The following is a 21,741-nucleotide window of genomic DNA, read 5'->3' as shown; positions in this document are numbered from 1 at the left end:
AGTTCCCTGGAACCTAAATTCCCCCCCCCCCAAATTGACATTAATTCTTATGGGGAAATTGGATTCGCTTAACATCGTTTCACTTAAAGTTGCATTTTTCAGGAACATAACTACAACATTAAGTGAGGAGTTATTGTATTCAATTTGTTTCACATTAAAAAAAGCTGCAAAATATTGGATAAGAAGGCTATTTGTTACTAATTGGTCAAAAAAATAAGAGGCAGGCCTATTAAACAAATTCATTAGTCAGCAGCTAAGTTACAGCAGCAAGTATAGAATGATGTGAGAGGCATTAATATAAGACAACGTTTAATAAAAGAGACAAATTATATTAGTGATGTACTTACACCTCATCAAGGTTACTGAAGGAGAGGGGGTATGGTAACAAAAGAGACAATGGAATTTCCAGGATGACGGAGTACGGGTAAGAAATGCAGACAAAATGAAGTGATGCAACAAGAGAAAGTTGTTAGAGAGAATTAAACTGGAAAATGAAAGCTTATATATAAAGAGGTGTGAATTTAACTGCAAAATGGAAATACAGAGAAACTAAAATACATGCTAACCAAATGCACATTAATATAGAACACAGGCAGCTAAGTAGCCTTACATGTTTATTAAAAGCTGAATCATGAAAAAATTTTCTGCTAGATTTTCCCCTTCATTTTCTTTGCTACAGATGAGACTTAGAGCTTGAGGATCTTTATGGTAATTACTCAGGGAGGCACTAGATGGTGCCAGAGCCAAAGACAAAGACATCAATACAGGCAATTCAGCCATTAGCTCAGGCTAGCGTTTTGTATTTATTTGAAGGCAGGTGAGTGGGAAGGAAGAAATGTCATTTTTAAAATCAGAATAAAATCTTTAGTTAAACACATGGAATTGAATATATCAGATTTTATATGTATTATATTTGTGTGTATTCTATATAGCATGCTAATTTAACACTGTGATGCCCTTTACCCCCCAAACCAAACACTTCTCTAAAATGTAGTTAACCCCCCACTACAGCAGCAAGTTATATTACCAATATCATTAGGTATATAGTAATAGCATTAAAAAAAAATCTCATCAGTACACGCATGAACACCACACAAATATTTTATGACAAAGAAATGCTGCAATATTTAATATGATGAAAAGCAAAAATCACACCATTTTCAGTGTAAACCAAAACAATTTACTCCATTAAAATGTGGTTATTTGAAAACATTAAGTTGCTTTACAAAATATTAATTTTGCACACAATAATCACACATGCTGGTTATTTCAACAACATAAGACACCGTAATTCAACTCCAGTGCTGTTGATACTAACTTTGTCACTGTTGTTACCTGCAAAGGAAAAAAGTATTTAAAAGCATTATCTCAGTGACTTCCTTTCCCAATACTTCAGAGAATCGTCCAAATTCAAGTTTTGGCAAAGCCTTTTATCTTCTAGGGTCAAGCTGAAATTTGATAGGAACCTATAAGAGAAAGTTTCAGGCCAACCCACGTGGTACTGAGTAAGAAGCTGAAGTAGTTCTTTCCTGTTTTAAGCAGCAGGCACATTCTCATGCGTGAGTTGGCAAGAAGGTCTTGGTAAAAGCACAATTACATACAGCCACATGAAGCAAAAGAGCTCTCCCTTTAAGCCATGGCTAAGGAACAGAAAATTGACCTCTCTTCCCCATCCTACAGTGAAAGCAAAGCAAATCAGGAAGCAGACTATTTGGCAAGGCTGCAGTTTTGATGTTTAGTAAGGTTTTCACCAGGGTCAAATGTCATATTTTGAATCACTACACTACACCAATATTTCCACAAAGGGAAATAGAGAGATGCTAAATGATTTTATTCAAGGCTGCTGCTGAATGCCTACATAATAAAATGATTCATCAGCATCCTCCAGAAGAAGTTAGTATTATGGAGACGTTCCAGATCTTGATACATCTAAGAGTTGTGCGCGTAACTGATTATTTGGTTTGCTTTGGTTTGACCTAAAATTTGACTAATAAAAAAGTTGAAAAAAAATTTTTGGTTGAGCAAAATGTTTCGTTCGACCCAAAACTTAATGTCCCATTTTGATTTTGAGCTTTCTAAAGAAAAACTTTTGTAAAAAGAAACGAAATTTCCTAAATGAAAAGGTAACTAAAAAATAAACATTTATTGTTTTTTTGAAATTTAAAACTGCAACAATTTAGTGAAATAGACATATTTGCAAAACATTTTAGTTGATGTCAAGATTTTTCGCTGAAAAAATGGTTTCGGCCAAAAAATTTGCACAGCTCTACCAGTTGTGTTGCCAGGTTGGTTCAATGAACTACAGCTGACAAGTTTTAAACTACAGTTTGTAACTGAGGCAGAGATTTACACACTCTTGAAATGGCGGGGGGGGAGGGAGGAGAGAAGCAATCAGTCCCTCATCTCTAGGTCTATCAATTCACCCAACCACAACTGGAGTGTCAGAGTTAAAAATCTGAATGCTTCTCATTCCTCTTGCTTGCCTCCTCCCTTTGCTCCAATTTTAATATTCTATATTCTGTTTTTATACACACCGAGTAATATATTGTTTCAAAAATCTGAATTTACTATACAATAAGAAAATACCCACAAGACTCCACGTGACCAACTCTGCTTTTAAGAAGAAAATGACTTTTTAACAATGGGATAACTTGTCTGATTTAAACACAATGGGCAGATTCAGCTCTCATTTACACCCATGTAAAAATCAGATGTTGACCCCTTTGTTTCAGTGAAACAACACCTGATTTTTATGGGTTTAAGTGAGAGCAGAACATTTCTTAACTATATTCTGCTCTTCAGTTACAACAGCAAAAAACTATCACTTGCTTACAGTTATCCCCAAAGTACACCACATGTAGAGTGTGATGTGCTACTGTACGGGTTCTCAAACTGGGGGTCAGGACCCCACAGGGGGTCATAAGCTGTCAACCTCCACCTCAAATCCCGCTTTGCCTCCAGCATTTACAATGGTGTTAAATATATTTAAAAAGTGTTTTTAATTTAAAAGGGGGGTGGTCGCACTCAGAGACTTGCTATGTGAAAGGGGGTCACCAGTACAAAAGTTTGAGAGCCACTGTGCTACTGGCTAGGAAAGCCTTTTGTAAACAGACTGAATTACTCTAGTCTAAATATATCTGTAAAAACGACAATGTAATTTCTCCCAGCATTTCCTCACCATTTACACCTCTTTCGCGTGTAAGCAAATTCTTATACCAATAAGGGTTTGCTCAACATTTGAAAAAAAAATTTTGAGTATAGCAAAGTCCAACAAGCCTAGAGCTTTCTACTTGCCCAACAATACTGTACATCTACCAGATGCACCACACCCTTTTTTATTATAAAACAGAATTGCTGAACATGTGTATTGGAAGGGGTTTCATCTCAGAGGGTCCCATTACTTCAAACTTGCATCCTTCTGTTATTTCAACAATTAGCCAATAATTTGGGTTAAGCAAGGAAGCACTTTGCTTGCTAATTAGCATGGTGACTAAGCAAGCTGAGAGTACTGTTACCTAGACAGATGCAGATGTACATGCTTTTGTCATTTTCGTTCTAAGGCTTTAAGATTTTTTACAGTTGTGCTTAATTAAGTTGTAGTCCAAGTATTCTATACTGTTGCCCTTTATTATAATAAAATATACTTTCACAACCTCACTAAACCTTTTCCAAGTTTCCATACTAGAATTTTCTGCTAAGATTGGCAGGAAGACAGGAATTTCTTCACTAGTCAGTTGACATTTTCTTCACATAGTATTGTTTTTTCACTGAATTTATTATGACGCATTTATGCTGCTCAAGCAGCCATCCTGTCTTGACTGCTCAAGTGCTAATTCTAGGCCTGCAGCACTACTTCCCTGCAAGAGTTGATTTTCATATCAGCCTGTGGTTTTTTTCAGTGCTAGTTACTGTAGCTGAAAGCCAGCTCCCTGTATTATTCTTCCAAAAGCACCCTTCCTAGAAGTATGTGGATGGTTCACCAGAGCACATTTAAGTCTCCTAGTTTGGAATGAGTCTTCAGGACCTCCTGTTTTTTCCCTTTTTTAAAGCTGTGTGGAATAATGCCATCATCTGTTTGAAAGAGTCTTAACATTGCCATGACAACAGTGTGATATAAAATGCATAAGGCCTGCATTATATGAATGAACATGTGGAAGAAATTTGTTCTGAAATAAAAAAAGGAATATATATATATATATATATATTACTCAATTATATATTAGCTCAATTATTTGTTCTTAAAGTGGAATAATTGAAACCATAGTGCTGTACTTTAGTTCAAATACAGATGTTTCTCTCTTTATATGTTACTGCCAGAGGTGAAAGTAAGCAGGTCCGGTCCGGTATGGTGTACCGGCATGAGCCAGTACGCCGTGCCAGATCGAACCGGCTTCCGTGGTGGTGATTTAAAGGGCCCAGGGCCGCGGGGAGCCCCGGGACCTTTAAACCCCCACCAGAGCTCTGGCAGCTGGGCCCGGAACTCCGTGGCAGCTGGAGCCCCAGGCCCTTTAATTCGGCCTTGAGCCCTGGGGCTCCCAGTCACCTCTGCAGCTGGTAGCTCCGGGGTGATTTAAAGGCCTCTGGAGCCCCAGGCCTTTAAATCTTGAAAGGCCCCGCCGCTTCTGGTTGAGGCCACGCCCCTGCTCAGGACTCTGGCATACCGGTAAGTCCTTTAAGTTATTTTCACCCCTGGTTACTGCTCATGTTCAGCACCAAATTCAAAAGGTAACAGAAGAGATTTGCATCAGGACCACATTTTTGTTATTGCTCTTCTGATGACCTCTGAACAAAAGTGGAATAATACTTATACTAGCTAGCTTTAAAAGTCTCTGGTAATGACACAAAACACTTCTTGAACTTCACAAATTAAGTTAAGGTTGCAAGAAAGCAAAATAAGCAAAATACATTAAAACTGTTTCTTCAAAATGTAGCTTTATGGCCTTGATTTAAAGATTTGCTGAGCATCAGCAATGCCAAAAACTATCCCGTTAGTGTCTTTAAAACGTTAAATCTCAGCAGACATATTAGTGAGCGTTTTAACTTTCAAAACACTAGAGTTTGCCTTTTTGACAATTCTGAATTGCTAAAAATATTCTAACACTTGAATTTTAGTGCTGGCTTTTTAGATTAGATGGACACACTTCTGCGTAACTGAACTTTACAGGAAAGTTGCATTAGAACCAATGAAAAACTAGATTCAGTTCAAATTTGATCTTCTCCCCATACCAACATTCTAATTTCCTGTATGTAGGAAATATAACCAGTTCTATATTTTGCCTTCTTTCCCAACCTCTGGATGAAATGCTGTAACTTGCACTATGTGGCCAGCCACTGCCAAGGTTATTCTTCCTTAACGTCCTATTCCTGGTTTTCCCCAATTCTAGATGGCCCTTCTTGACCAACTCCCTCGCATTTTTTGGGTGCCTGCTGCTTTCTTTACCATGCCGGGACTGAAAAATACACTACTGAGCTTGCTATAAAGTTCAAAACGCATCCAATGAATGATTGCAATTGCCTTTTCAAAAAATCTCATATGGTTCAACTCTATAAGGAGATTATACTGCAGACATAAGATGCTTTTAGAAGATCCTCTAATAAGCTCACTTTATACCTAACACCAGACCATTCACATTTATCTTTTTCACAGAGATGTTCTGTGAAAAGAACCCAACTCTTCCAAGATGCGTTTTGTCCCCTTAAACACAGCCCAGTAAATTGTCTCGAAGAAAAGTCCCTCATAGCAAACAAAGTGCCCTGAAGCCACCTACCCATTTTGCTGTTTATTGTCAACCTGGCTCTCTTTGAATCCTCTTCTTTGTCCTTCTGCCTCATCCTGAGCATTGTTGTTGGAATACGTGTTCAGGGTTGTATTGTTTGTGTTGGGCTGCCATGGGACATTAACTGCAGTTTTAGCAGCATTCAGTGCAGGTGAACGCTGGTCAGTACTGGATTTGGCATTAACATGCAGTCCAGATGCAGTGAATGAGGGAGGCGTGACAGTGGCCAATGGTGGAGGGGAAGCACATGATGGAACAGTTGCATGGGCTGGGGTGAAGGCAGATGACGGTGATGGAATGGAAGTGACTTTTGAGGAAGATACAGCTCCAAATGGCCTTGGTGTCTTATTGTAGGCCATGTTCACTGTGGAAGTGACTTTGGGTGCAACAGCAGATGCAATAGGCACAGGCTTAACTACTTCTTTAGGTTCTCCCTATATAAAATAAAAACAAAAACATACAAAGCACACCAACCACATGCAAAATCCTGAATAGACATTTTCATTGGAAACAGAGAAGGGAATTCCCTTTGCTTCAAACCAAGACAGATGATGTTTTACTGTAGCAAAACTTCACCTATACTGTATTGGCAAAAAATGTATACATGACATGCATTTTTGGGGAAGGAAGGATCCTAAGATACACAACAAACATAAAAACCCTAGATAGTAGCTTCTCTTATCTCATGCAAGATATCCATGCCTCAATAAAGTTTAAGGATTAAACAAAAGACTCACTCAGATGTAAAGGCCACCAGATTACTCATATGTGGCCTAAAAGTTTGCTTAATAAATCCACTTAAGTTTTTTTTAAATTAAAATTCCATCTCAAACCAAATTCAATATATACACACACACAAATATAGAACATTAAATTTTATATCATATGTAGCAATTTGCTGCTGTGTCAAAGGATATGGGGTACATGAAGTGGTATTTCAGGGAGCACAGCAGCAACTGGCAAACAGCTGAAGAGGAACAAGCCAAACACTATTAAGGCTATTATTTACTTCCAGGGTTTGGTGATGTGTGTTTCAAAGATAGAACAGAATTCCTCAAACGCTTTTAGGATCTGAGAGGTGCAGATCATCATCATGTATCTGTCCTGTAAAGACTTCCTACCTGCCTCCATCTGGTTAAAATATTGGAAAAAGATGTTCACAAGGATTCTAAAAAATGTAGAATATAGTCTTGACTACAGTATTTTCCAACAGTGCGTGAACTCTGAAGGGCAATGTTCTTCACTACTGGGAAGAACTCTGATGAACTGTTCTATACACTTCATCAAGCTAGGCTCCTTTCAAGAGCACAGAAAGGTAATAGCTTCTATTTGGAAGAAACTATAGTGGTTTCTCCCTTCAGCATGGGTCGATGCTGCCATAAAGGCTATCATTAAGGTAAAAAAAAATAGCTAGAACATAGGTGTTTGAGGAAGAAAAAGCTGGAAAGTAATATTTATATATGGCTTTTTGTTAATCACTGTACTCACTCCCAATTTTTTATTTATTTTTTATTTTTTTAAGACCAATATCACTAAGGAAAGCACTGTGATTTCTTGGTATACGAGATCTTTACCCTAAATATGTTGTGCTAAAAGAACAGACTGACTACTAGTGTGTATCAAGAATTGAGTAAAGGAAGAGCGGAAACTAGTGCGACACTACATCTGAGTAGAAATTTTTTTTAAAAAATCATACCTTTTGTACAGGAACAGGATCAGGCTTTGGTGCAGAATGCGCTCTAAAATAGAAAAAAAAATATGCACAAATTTAAAAATACATGTACTTCATTGCTAGGTTACTGAAATAGTTTACCTGTTAAAGTATATTTATCTATCTCCTCCCCCATTTAACGTGGGTGAATTTTCATGAACCTTAATTATTTTCTACAAAGAAAATGAGATTACTGGATTTGAACCCACAGTATTGCAGCCAACATATGACAAAAAATGAACAAACTAGATTCTCTTACGCCAAAACAACATTAAGGGCCCACCAAAACAGCCAACCCTACATAAGGGGTGCAAGAAACTACACAAGTTTCAATTAAGTTTTCTTCAGATTGAGCAGTAAATGGCAGCCATGACTATTGTATGGACAGAAACATCACATGCTGCTGCAGAAACAACTTTACATTACCTCAGTATATATCTAATAAAGGGCTCATGTCTGCACTTAACGCTTCTGATTTTTCAACAAGAACATACAGAAGTCATTTTGATCTCTGTGTTAAACTACAATCTTTTCAATGGCCATGAGCCATAATCTTAACTGTTTGCTTATTGTTTTCCTTTCCCCTTTATATATCACTTCATTTAACTCAACTGCACCAGTCAGACTCTGTTTTAAACACACCACCATCCTTAGAGCAGTGCTAAAACACAAAGCTTCTTTTCACTTTAAAAAAAAGGGGGGGAGAGTTCTGCTTTTGAAGGATTATAGCCAAATGAAGTTATTATTGGTACCTCTTGGGTACTTTCAGGTCTTCCAAGATAAATTTAATATAACTCCAAGTCCTCTGCAGGTAGCAACAAAAATTCTTCCAAACAGATGCAAATAGTGAGGGAGGAAGAGATGGAAGGGGAGGGACAGTAATGGGCATAATGAACAACATCCAAACTTTGTGATACTGAAGGCTGCACTGGTAACATGCAAAAATCTAAGGGCCTCACCTAAGGTGTCTGTGTCATTAAAAATATAAAAAAAGTACATAACCATAATAAAATATTTGCCTATATGTGTACTGCAGCTTCCTCTAAAGATCACTTATTGTTTGAGTTCACCAAATAGGCTAATATTGCTCAGCAACATCTTGTATTTTTGTATTTTTTTTTGCACGCAGTTGATATGAAAGAATGGCCAATCGCCATATTTTAAGACATTGTTGGCTGTATCTGGTACTTGAGCTGAAAATCTGGCACTTCAAAAATTATCTAGAAAGCAGCAATTATACCTCATCTCAAATCATACAACCCTGATTTTCCAAAAATATTTGGAATAGGCTTTCGAATAAGGGAGGCTGAACATTACTTCTGGAATTCCACTGACTGGTGAAGAATTCCGTTAATTAGTGAGCAGACAACTGAGGTTGCAATTAAATTAAATATCTGTTAGGCTCTCCAGATGAGCACTGTATCAGCAGCAGGAAAGTGTGGAGAGCCGGAAGTGGAGTTAAATAGATATTTCAGATGAATCTATACAACTGACGCTTCCATTTAAGCCATTTGACTTCAGGGCATATCACCACCTTCTAATAATAAAATTACTGTGTGCTAGTAAAGTCCTCAGTTAACAAGTGTGGCTTATTACTAACTGGTACAAATGGAGATGTGTATTATGCATATATATTGACTAAAGAAATATGCAGAGAGCACACATTTTTTGCCTTTTGTCTTCAGCATTTGTTCATCACTGATGACACATTATGCACACTTCAACGATAATTCTGAACAGAGGGAGGTTTGTGTCCCGTTGGGAGGAACAGGTCTGCTCTCCCAGTTTCCCACAGAATTTCCAGTCTATGATACTACTGACATCAAGACCTAAAAAGCACTGGGGTGCATCATTAATCACTTCTAATTCAACAGTTGTCAATTTACAGCAACAAAAGCAACAAGAGAACAAATGGCAACACACATGGAAAGATTTCTTTTTATTATGACCATAGCTAGCATGAAACATGTATGTCATTCCATAGTTCAATAACTTATTTATTGATGCAGCAAAGAATCCTGTGGCACCTTATAGACTAACAGACGTTTTGCAGCATGAGCTTTCGTGGGTGAATACCCACTTCTTCGTATTCACCCACGAAAGTTCATGCTGCAAAACGTCTGTTAGTCTATAAGGTGCCACAGGATTCTTTGCTGCTTCTACAGAACCAGACTAACACGGCTACCCCTCTGATACTTATTTATTGATGTGTTTGCTGAAAAATTGCTATAATCTAAGCTGCCCCAGCAGTGTAAAACGAAAAATGTTCATTTTTGAAGTTTGAGTTTTGTACCTAAAGATACAGCCAAAATTTTAAACTTTACCATCTCCTATTGTTAGACCTGAAAGTATCACCATATTCTAAGGGTGAGGAGTAATTCACAACACCATGCTGATCAGTCTCCTTCCTAAAACTCTCCTGCCAAAGAATACCAGAGTGGATGTCGGTGTTTAGGAAAATGGGAAAGCGAAGAGTCACGAACTCACTCAACATTAGTTACGTTTGTATCATCCTTTCCTTGACATCCCTCTCCTAAAGTTTTCAGGAGATTATAACTTGTCAACTTTTAGACAGAGAAAAAAAATTTAAATGACATTTCAGTTTGGAGATACATTTATGCATACACTAGTCTGAAGTAGTACTTGCAAAGTGTTATTTCCTAATGAGCTGCAAACCTATTTTGTCTTCAAAATGAACATGTAAAAATGCTATTTAAAAAAAACCCAACACAGAAGTGAATTCAGTTTCTGATCATTAAAAATGTTCAAAATGTTCTTTTAGCCTGTAGAGTCAGGGTAAAATTACATAATGGTATGCTGTCTAAGTACATTTGAGACTAGGAAATAAATTTGTGTTTCGTGTTTCAAAGCAGTTTATTGACTTCAGACCACAACCAGCTAAATCTGTGGTTTCTCCAAGATCACAAAGAAAATGCTCACCAAGCAAACTGAGCCACCAAGATGTTAATGAGAAAAATGGTTATGCAAGTCAGTAAAAAAAAAAAGAAAAAATCATAATTTAGGGGGAAACGCAAAACGTTTCCAACACTTTGACCAAATGGAATGCTTCCTTAAGTACTTTAATAAGCACAAATACTCTTAGTATTGTGACATATGTTAACGTATTAAAATAGTTTTAAAGCCTATCTGCCTGCAGTATCATACGTGTCCCTTCTAGCTACACTTGATTTATCTCCTACTTTGTCATGTCGGGACTTAAATTCCAGTTTTGCAGATAACAATTCTAGTGGGTAAAGTGTGCCGAGGAGAACAACAGACCATCAAGGCTTTCACAAAACATTAAATACTTTTCTTGCTGTTAACCATTAAAAAAAAGTTACTTAATTAGGCTTGATGGTACTAATTTGAAAGGACGGTCTCTTGGTCTCCTTTGGTGTAACTAAGGATGCCAACTGATCAGAAGATGAACCAATCTAATTTCCACAACAGTAGTAAATTTATGCCAGCTCTTGGTCAGTATATTCAATATAAAGACCACGAAACCCATTATAAAACAGTCGCCAAAGTGTTTTTCATGCAATAGTTTGTCACCATAACAATTATAAATTCAGAACACTTAGAGTGTTTTATTCTCCCAAAGTTTTTTTTCCAGAAGATTTTCTGTACTTCCAGCATGACAGAAACCATATTCTACATGTTTTGAAATTTATACATAAGCAATGATCGAATGTACATACATCAACATTTAGGAATACTTCAGTTCATATTTCTGAATATCATAGATACATTTTGTATTTAGGGTAAACCAAGAGGAATCTAATAAAATTTATATAGTGTAAAGGTACTATTATCAGACCTATTACCAGACTGGCAGAGAATTTGGGGGAATTTGCCACCACCAAATTGACCCTTATTCATCCTATGCTAACCTCAAAGTTAGGTTTACCTCACTCAAGATATTCATTAGTATGAGCCAGGAAAAAGTCAAGTTAGACAAAGATTCCACTGATACACACCCCCATTTCCACTTACCATTTGGGAGATTAAAAATGCAACTACACAAGGTACAGCTAAAACCCTATATTATTCATAACAATTTACATATGTCAATTGTGGACTAAGAGTTTACAGACATAAGAGGAGTTAAAGTGATCCTGGATTCCAAAATTAAACAATAAAATAATATTTTTAAAACAACTAGATACCACACAAGTAATACTATGAATGTACTGCTGGTAAAGAAATTGTTATTTATAATTAATAAACTAAGACAACCCACCTCTACCACATCAGATTTCTTTCATAATCTGACTTTGCTAGTTCAGAAACTAAGATAAGGAGAAAGTATTTGTTCTGCACCCTTGGTGAAGCCATGCAGTCACCACACATTTTTAAGACACCTGGCGGAATTAAACAGCGTGGAGTCATGTTGTAATTCTGGGTCTGACTTGTGGCAATTAAGTAATGAAAGGTTTCTAAAATTGTAAGATTGCAAATCAACAAATTTGCCATTGCACTAAATATTCCTCTTGTATCTATTAAGTCACCTGCTTCTTCCAGGATAATATTTGTAGTTTATGCATTAGTCAGTAAGGATAGAAAACCTGGCTCAGACAAAAGAACCTAACGTTCAACCAAAATATTAAAAACATTGTTAAATTCATTTTGCATTTGTGAACAATCTCTTCTTCCAGCTATATTTGCAAATACCACATTGCAGTATTTCCCCAATTCCATTCAGAATTAGAAACAACAAAATGCAACGAGAAAGACGTTGCCATATGGTACTTCCAGGCCTACAAGAATTCTCTTTTGAGACTTCCAGCCTATTTTTGCAGATGCAAGAGATTTAAACAATTAACACAGGTTTTGGATAAGCATCCGAAATACTGCGTGTATACTAAAGACAGACAATGAACCTTTGCAAACTGGCTCACCACTATTAATCAACCAATCTGTCAGTGCTGTTTATGTTTTGCAATGAAGTATCATACAAACTGTGAAATCAAGAGTTTCTGCAAATGCAGTGTAAGTTAATTAATTTTCATATCTGCTTTATGAAGAGTATGTAGAAGGAACAGAAAAGGTGTTTAAAATCATACACTCAAATGTTCACTCAAAAGGGGAGAATGTCAAAGATTTGAGAAGACCCAAAGCTGAACCTGTATTTTCCAAGTTTCCAGGAGGGCTGGGCGGCTCAATGGAACAGTAAGAGGATGTAGTGTCTCCGTAAGACACCTGTTCAAATTTGGCCAGGTATTTATGACAAGTCAGACCTTTCTGTCTCATTTCACTGGCTACAGTGAAGTGAGACAGTGATTTTAACTTAGTTCTTTGTGGAGAGACATCCACACCACAAAATTCAGTAGACTTAGGACTGTCCCATCTCCATCAAGAAGTTTAGTTCTGCTTGTGATAGTGCAGTACTCCTTCAGGGGATAAATTACTTCCAAGTGTCCAGGTCTGGCAGCCTTTCTGCCTTTCATAAACAATACATGCAGTTTAAAAATAAGTTTCTGCTATTTTTATTTTTATTTTTAAAAAAACCTATTTCAGTGCTAATTTGCACCCATATAATAAACCCACCATGCATACACAAACTTCTCCATCAAAGTTGTTTGTTCTTTTTCAGAAGAAGCTATACTCCATCTGCGTAAAGTCCATTTAGACCAGACCAACAGATGAACTTTGTTCTATAAACACATGGCAAACTGTTTTCATATCATTAATATTTTTATGACATTTGATGCAATTGAAAACTTCCCACCTTTCAGCCCAACCTTATTAGCTAAATCCATTAAGCTTTTCTTCCCTGTAGATGATATCTGGTTAATACTATTCTTTAAATTCTCATTTTATTCATTCCCTTTCCATTTATTTCACTTATAAAAATGGATTAACACAATATTAAAAAGGTTCTGGCTATAGTTAACCATATGGCTTTTCTACATTACCCACTGGATCGACGGGCAGCGATCGATCCAGCGGGGGTCGATTTATCATGTCTAGTCTAGACATTATAGATTGGCTGCCGAGCGCTCTCGTCGACTCCGGTACTCCAGCAGGGCGAGAGGCACAGGCCGAGGCAACAGGAGAGCTTCAGCCGTCAACTTACCGCAGTGAAAACACCGCAATAAGTAGATCTAAGTACGTCGACTTCAGCTATGTTATTCACGTAGCTGAAGTTGCGTAACTTGGATTGATCCCCCTGACCCCGCTAGTGTAGACCAGGCCTTAGTTAGGACATGAATAATTAAGGCTGAAACTGTATTATTGCATGCTATTGTCACAGCAGCATAGATAAACCACAGTATGAAGGGCAATGAAGATTGAGCAATTTTATTACGTCTCTAACCTCAATAATTAGGCATCTGGTTAAGGATTAAATTGGATCTACAATATAGTTTACAGGTTTTGGACAATATGAATCAGCCCTTAATAAATCCTTCTTGCTGAAAAGGCACAAAATGCATGCAGGGTTGGAATGAGAAGGTGCTTAACTGTCCTGTACGGATGTCATCAAAACAGAGCCAGATCTTCAGCAGATATAAACTTGCAAAGCCCTGTCCAGTCAAAGGAGCTATGCCAGTTTACACCAGCTGAGGATCTGGTCCATAACACTGCATATGTTTAAATCCTAAAGCCAGAGAGAGACTTCAGAGTTAGCATCACACTGAGCTCATTTAAACACCTCTTCTTTCAGTCTATCTGCACATTCATGAGAAGGCCACTCTAAGTTTACATTTTTTTTTCCAAAGCAAAAGCTTGAACTCTGCTGAAACAGAGGCAAATACTCCCCACCTCTCTGACAAAAAGTTTCCTACTTCCAGTTGCCAAAAGGTTAGTTTCATTTATTAGCCCCTGATTAAACGAGGTTCATATACACAAAATGTTAAAAATATAATTATTCAAAACTTTTTACACTTCCTTTTAGGCAGGCACCAAGCAGGTGCTTGGGGCGGCCAAGAGAAAGGGGCGGCACATACGGCTATTTGGCGGCGGGTCCCCGAGTCCCCTCCTCCCCCGCCGCTTGGGGCAGCAAAAACCCTGGAGCCAGCCCTGCTTTAGGCAAACATTTTAAACCTCTGGAAAGCCTACTTTTAAATTACAACAATGTGAAAATGGCAGAACTATTTTGTAACTGGTGGACAAAACCAAGGGAATGTGCTTGCAGTCAGAATCTGTCAAGTTTAAGCCTGCTGAAAGATTTTAATGGCCAAATTATAAACGCTTAAAAAAAATGAAATGCTGACATATTACTCCAAGTTATTTGGGGGCCCTGTTCCAATAATGGCCTTTCCTACCACTACTTATAAAAGCCAAACCAGGCTGGAAAAGCTCTCTGCATAATTCTAGCTTTTATTTAAATTCTGTTTTGCATGGTGTGGGGGTTGGGACACTTCCTAATGTAATCCGGTATAAAACATTTTTTTTATGTCTAAAAATAGTAAAGTATTGCATCCTCAAGATCAACCCATTTCCTGATCATCTAATAGCAATTCTTAGCATGATATATTATATCTGAGGAGCAGCTGATGAGATCCTATAGGCAACTGCAATAAAAACTACTATCTTAATGGCTTTGCCATTTTGGCCTGCGGTTTGAATTTTCTACTCAGCTTTATTTTAGGACAGTGATCAGTTGATAGCCAATTTACAGTGCTGTAGCTTCAAAAAAAAAGACAGGGTAAAAATGTTGAATGCGTGCACATGCCAAACTATGACTTTTGCTAAGGGTTATCTGAACAAAAACAAAATCAGATGCAATTTAAAGCAAAGAAAAATGAGAAATATTCCATATATTTGTTATTGACCAAAAATCCCTTTATGTTATAGTAATAGGTAAAAAGTACTTTAATGATTTGTATAACAGCTTAAATTATATACCACATAAAAAGGAAAAACAAAACATGTTGTGGTTTAGTTTTCTGTTTATAAAATAGTAGTAGTAGTAATAATAATAAATAATAATACCTGGCTCTTATAACACTTTTCACCAGTAGATCTCAAAAGAGCTTTTACAAAGAAGGTCATGTCATTATCCTCATTTTATAGATGAGGAACCTGAGGCAGAATGGGGGACCTGACTTGCCCAAAGTCACTAAGCAAGCAAGGCAGAGGCAGAGGCAGGAATACATGTGTATTATCACACGGCTTGAGTTGTCTGCCATGTAATAATGAAATAGAATGTTGGTCTTACCTGCTGTTTTATATGCCTACTCCTGGAAGTAATTCACTGCTTTAGTTATCTTGTAAAGACAAGCACTGAAGGCCTGTAACTGCACATTCCAGGAATTTCAGTGAAACAGACGTCTATGGATGTATACTTTAACATTTTTAAGGTCAAGGAATTTATCAGGTGTGGCACATCCAAATTTATGTCTAAGAAGAAACCGTCAGTTTCAAACCAGTTAATTATTAAATGAATATAAAGCAGTTCAGGTACTACACCTACCACTGAGTCATCTTGCTTATTTTTTTTTAAAAGGTTTTACAATCATTTTTACCTATTTTTTTAAAAAATGCGTGTCTTGTTTTTGTTGTGCCGCAAAAGACCAACACAAATAGGGGAACTGACCTACTATACAAAGGTACAAGTGAAATCAACTATACACAAAGTGCTGCTCTAACATGTGAAAAATAAAGTTTAGAAAATATTTTTCTAGTCTTTCAGCTGTAGTAATCTTAGGTGTTAATTGTAACAAGAGAAAGTAACTTGTTCAGTCAAAAGTGTGATTTTTACATTCGTGTCTCAGCTTTTTTTTTCCCCCTTTCTCCAGAAGAATTCCTCTCTCAGCATGTGCGTGTGGTACAGTGTACTGGAAAATATATTCACACATTTCTTGGCTGGATAAAGTGTGCACAAAACTTAATACCTTTGAACAATTACTTGCTTGTACTTAGCATATTTTATATTCATGAGTCAGTTTTAGAATTCATTAGCTATAAGTTTTCATGAGGTTAATTATTTCTAACATTTAACTTCAGTGTCTGACAATCTGAATGTGTTATATATCTTCACATTCTCACTGTGTGATTCCTTAGGACATGAGACAATTACTTCAGTAAAGCACTATGTCAGCTAGATGTAAGCAAAAAGACTTTTTTAGCTGGTGCTTCAGTATTCAGTCAAACTAAACCTTGCTCTCTTTTTATATTGAAGGCAGGCCGGGTCTTCTCCATCATGTGTTAAAGCTGACGCTGTAAAGGAGGAAGCTGCGGCTGCCTTCTACTTTGGTATTCCCCCACGCAAAGACTAATGGGCTGTTTTCACGTCCTCTCAAGCAAACCACTGCTCACAGTCCCATTCCTGTGGTCTTGTGGCAATCCTACTGAACACATTTTTAAAGACTTAGTGCAGCTAGACAATAATGTCATCTTATTATAGGTTATTTAAAACAATGTTAAACAATCAATGTAGTAGAATGCTGAGATCTCCACCATTTATTTACTCAAGGGGATAACATTTAAAGCTGTATCTGCCAAGGCTGAAGGTTCAGAAGTTGTTGGGATTCCCTCCAAGACCTTTTCCACTTGGCTTATCCAGGATAACTTGTCCAGTTCTGGGAGAACACTTTATCCAGTTCTCTGGGATCCAAAGAAATTCAGTTTGACTCCAGATTTCACCACTTGGGTTCCTTTATTTGACATACAGCAAAGCTACACTGAGTTGATCAGATTCAAGTGGAGGGGGTGGGTACAGAGCATACCACACATCCACAGTTACACAGCAAGCCTCTCTCTTTTTATATATTTACACATTAGATTACTTTTACTACACACTGCATCACATTTGGTTACTTTGCAGGAACAAATGATTGTGCAGCATGCCCTGTCCATGCATTGTCCATTCCTATCTTACCTTGTCCATGGTTAGTAAATGGTTCCCTGGGTGTTCTCCCTTTTATCTTAGGTGGCTCAGACATTCTGTCTTAGCCTACTGACCTATTTACTTATCTTATGGTACGCCCACATCTTGAATACTGTGTGCCCAGTCTCAAAAAAAGATATATTGGAATTGGAAAAGGTTCAGAAAAGGGAACCAAAAATGATTAGGAGTATGGAACATCTTCCATATGGGGAGAGATTAATAAGATCGTGACTTTCAGCTTGGAAAAGAGACGACTAAGACGATATGACAGAGGTCTATTAAATCATGACTAGAGTGGAGAAAGTAAATAAGGAAGTGTTATTTATCAATGTTGGGATATTGTTAGCCTTTTCCAGAGGGTCTGGCTGGAGAGTCTTGCCCGCATGCTCGGGGTTCAGCTGATCGCCATATTTGGGGTCAGGAAGGAATTTTCCTCCAGGGTAGATTGGCAGTGGCCCTGGAAGTTTTTCGCCTTCCTCCGAAGCATGGGGCAGGGGTCGCTTGCTGGTGGATTATCTGCTACTTGAAGTCTTTAAATCATGATTTGGAGCATTCAACAGCAGAGTCAAGGGAGAGAATTAGTTCAGGAGTGGGTGGATCGGCTTATGTGGCCTGCATTTTGCAGGAGGTCAGACTAGATGATCATAATGGTTCCTTCTGATCTTGAATTCTATGATTTACTCCTCCTCCTCCTAACACAAGAACTAGGAGTCACCAAATGAAATTAATAGGCAGCAGGTTTAAAACAAAAGGAAGTATTTTTTCACACAACGCACAGTCAACCTGTGGAACTCCTTGCCAGAGGATGTTGTAAAGGCCAATACTGTAACAGGGTTCAAGAAAACTCGATAAATTCATGGAGGGTAGGTCCATCAGTGGCTATTAGCCATGGTGTCTCTAGCCTCCGTTTGCCAGAAGCTGGGAATGGGCGACAGAGGATGGATCACTTGATTACCTGTTCTGTTCATTCTCTCTTGGGTACTTGCCATCGGCCACTGTCAGAAGACAGGATACTGGGATAGATGCACCTTTGGTCTGACCCAGTACTGCCGCTCTTATCTTCTTATTTAGCACAAACTTTCTGTTTTCAGCCTAGTGATCCGTTTACCTCCTTTATTCTATCCTACAAGAAACGAAACCTCCCTTCATGTGTTAATTACTCATGTCAGGCCAAGCCTCAGCTATAGAAATCTCCAGATTACATGCAAATGACATAACACCCTATTTTGCATATTCTGTGGGTACATGAGAGACAATGTCCTAGTTACTATAACTTTACCCTGACCAGCCTCCAGCATGGAAGGGTTGTGAGGAAAACAAGGATTTCTACACTCCTGACACTGGCTGGGTCTTTCCTTAGCCTGGGTGAAGCGGAAGGCTGTGGTTAAGGAGCCTTGACCACAATGCTAGGCTGCCGCTTACCCTGGACTGGGAGTAGTGGGTATTGATGTGGCTCACAGATTGCTCTTTCAGGCCCCCATGGCCAGGGCAGATATGGCAAGATCCTTACCCAGAGCCACTGCACAGGCTGTTTGGTGGAAGGGACTACGGTTTAGGCTCTCTCTCTAGGTTAGTCCTCCCAGCCAGAGTCCTAGAGAGCTACCCACAGAACAGCTCAGACCATATCAGAGGAAGCCTAGCGTGTCTCCTCAACCTCTTCTGATCAGGTGAGCTAAAGCTGCTAGGCAGGATAGATTCAAAAGGACCCATCAGGTCTATGGGTGTCACCATTACACCACTCACGAATGATGAAGCCTAGTCATTGACGTATTATATTTAGCATTTATAGTGATTTCAATCAATTCCTGAACAAAGTACCTCTTATTGATTGATGCCTGTTTCTTTAGTTCACTCTAAATCATCACCAATTCCTCAAATTACCTTTGTTAAATATCAGCATCCACATAATGATTAGGGGCAAGCAGCAAGAAGGTATCACAAAAGCAAGCCCTCAGAAACCCTTCCAAGGATTATATAGGACTAATATCTCTAAGTATCCATGCTCTGGGTGTCCCTAAACCTGGGACTGGACAACAGGGCATGGATCACTTGAGAAACTGCCTTGTTCTGTTCACTTCCTCTGAAACATCTGGCACCGGCCAGTGTCAGAAGACAGGATACCGGGCTAAATGAACTATTGGTCTCAGCCAATATGGCCGTTCTTATGTTCTTACAAATATTTTCACTCCAAAGGCATTTATTAAACACTAATTTCAACAAACGCTATTTTTAAAAGAAAAGAAAACAAATCTAAAGAAAGTCATAAGTCTAGTTATCCCTGGATCAAGAATTTCCTCAAGAACCTGTAAAAATGCTGACATCCATGTCCCATCAACCCTAGGCTATAATTCACAGGATTGGATATACAATCTAAACTATTTTTTTCCAGTGGCTGCACGATATAGGTGACTAATGTTCAAGTTACTTCATTTGTCTAAAACAGAGCCCAAATAAGTCCAAGAGAAGAGTCACATTTACAAGCATTTCAACTGGAAATCATCAAGATAAACAGAAGAAAAGCTTTTTTTCCCCAGTCACCATATCCTTACTTGGGAATGCTTGCTAGCCTGCATATTTGAGAACATGAGGTTTTACATCAAGTTCTTTTTCATAAATCAAGTAGTTTTGCCATTTTTATAGCCTTAACATTTTATATAAGGCTGATTTGAGTAAAGCCCTGCAACCCAACTTGAACTCACCCACAGTGTTGGGTTCTGGGCAGGTTGGAAAACAACTGAACACTCTCAGCATCAGGTCAGGTCAGCTCAGCTCTCCTCTTCCTGCCCACGGGGTTGAACTGGTGGAGGCTGCATGCCTCACTCCTGCCAGCCACCACCGCCTCACTGCTGTGTGTTTACTGTGTGTGGAGTAAGCGTGTCGAGGAGTTGCAACACCTCTGATTCTGCAGCGCATACACAGTAAGAAGCCGGCGGCAGGCAGCAGGAGCTAAGCATGCAGCCACAGCAGTGGAGACGTTGACACAGGTTAGGAAAGAAGGGTCAGGTTAGGTGGGAAAACAACTCAAGTCTCTTGGGCTTGGGTCCAGTTCTGGCTTAAAAATTAGGCCTAATCAGCCCTCTAATTTTGAGGCTAAAAAATGTTCTGTGTATAAAGCACCTCAGCATTTGCACCAACCCCCTTTCACCATCAAACAAGTTTCATAGACAATGATTAATCAAATGGAATTAATTTTCAACTTCCAAGACATCAGGCAACCCACACTGAAAATGTGAGCACGTTCTTCGGTCCAATATTATTTCAGCCAAGAGCAGCAGCATTGCAGTAGCTAGCACCAAAAACTATCAGACACTTTCTGACTATCTGAGCCTTATTTATGTCAATGCAATCTAACGCCAAAAAGTTCTAGCAGTAAAATGTTCCATAACAGAAACTGATCAGCAGCACATTAAATTAAGGACTGAGTTTATAAGAACTTTGCCCAGAGCAGCATAATAAGGTTAGGCAAGAAGTAGCTGCATTTTTATTCCAATAAATTAATGCTTCTTCCAGTCTGATAAGGAAGCAAGTTTAGTGAAAAATTTTAGTCACTGTGCCAAAGGAAACTAGCAGATGACAAACATGAATAAATCATGCTAAAATATAGGACAAGTAAAGAATTTGTTCCTTATAACTCAGTTTCTGCAGATAAATTTCTAGATGAACTGCTGTACAAAAGAAGTGAAGGACAATATTGGTATAAAGAAGATGCTGCTTTATTCGCCACAAAATGTCTGGAAGTGTAAATAAGGGTAAACATTTTATAGTTTTTATAAAGAGTTATCACTGTATCCTGCCTCTCACGATGTGCATAGAAAAATGTGCTTTTAATACTTCCTAGATTAAATTTAACAAATTTATTATTGTACAATTAGCTATCAATTTTCCCCACCCCCAATCATCCAATATCATCCCTCATCAGGTAAAAAAGAAGGGCCTTAAACCGTTCCTTCAAAGTAAACAACTTAGAAGTGAATCCTCCAGCTGAGGGCCCTACACGAAGGTACCCTATCTCCAGCGCAGTTTGTTGCTATGACAAGCAGTTGCCCCAGACCTCATCTGACCTCAACTATATCAGTTTCATCTACGGAGAGAGGTGGTCTCATTTACTAGGGCCCAAATCATAGTCCCTTCTATTTCTGTCCAGCCATAATCCTTATATCCAAACATATGCTACCAAAACCAACTTCACTGGTGGCAGTGAAGAAAAGATCTTAAAAACTGTAGTACGTCTATTAAAGAGTTTAAATAGCATTACTACCTAAAGATACATTAGCTTTAGCACTGCACTTCCTTGATTTTACTGGCCTTTATAACTGCAGGGTATTTTTTTTTTAATAAAATAAATAAAAGGCGGTAAGATTAGTTGTCTTGCAGATCAGACATATGTAAGAAATTTTTTTCAGTCTGAGTATATTGGCCTA

General features: G+C 38.2%; 1 protein-coding gene across 5 annotated transcripts in view; it reads right to left on the bottom strand.

The window, feature by feature from the left end:
- PDLIM5 (PDZ and LIM domain 5) overlaps positions 1 to 21,741 on the bottom strand; it is a 214,829-nt gene that overhangs the window by 76,777 nt on the left and 116,311 nt on the right. For 4 of the 5 annotated variants that reach the window (XM_045019728.1, XM_045019724.1, XM_045019725.1 and 1 more), the window contains 2 exons: positions 7,474 to 7,516; positions 5,769 to 6,211 (listed from right to left, as the gene is read on the bottom strand). In XM_045019728.1, the coding sequence (XP_044875663.1) occupies positions 5,769 to 6,211; positions 7,474 to 7,516 (486 nt within the window). Of the gene's footprint in view, positions 1 to 5,768; positions 6,212 to 7,473; positions 7,517 to 15,423; positions 15,559 to 21,741 lie in introns of those variants that run through there. The other variant, XM_045019727.1, reaches the window with a different exon arrangement.

The sequence above is a fragment of the Mauremys mutica genome, chromosome 5, assembly GCF_020497125.1.
Source record: "Mauremys mutica isolate MM-2020 ecotype Southern chromosome 5, ASM2049712v1, whole genome shotgun sequence".
Taxonomy (NCBI): Eukaryota; Metazoa; Chordata; order Testudines; family Geoemydidae; genus Mauremys; species Mauremys mutica.
The sequence above is the reverse complement of the archived record's forward strand: the minus strand, read 5'-3'. Positions and strand labels throughout refer to the sequence as shown.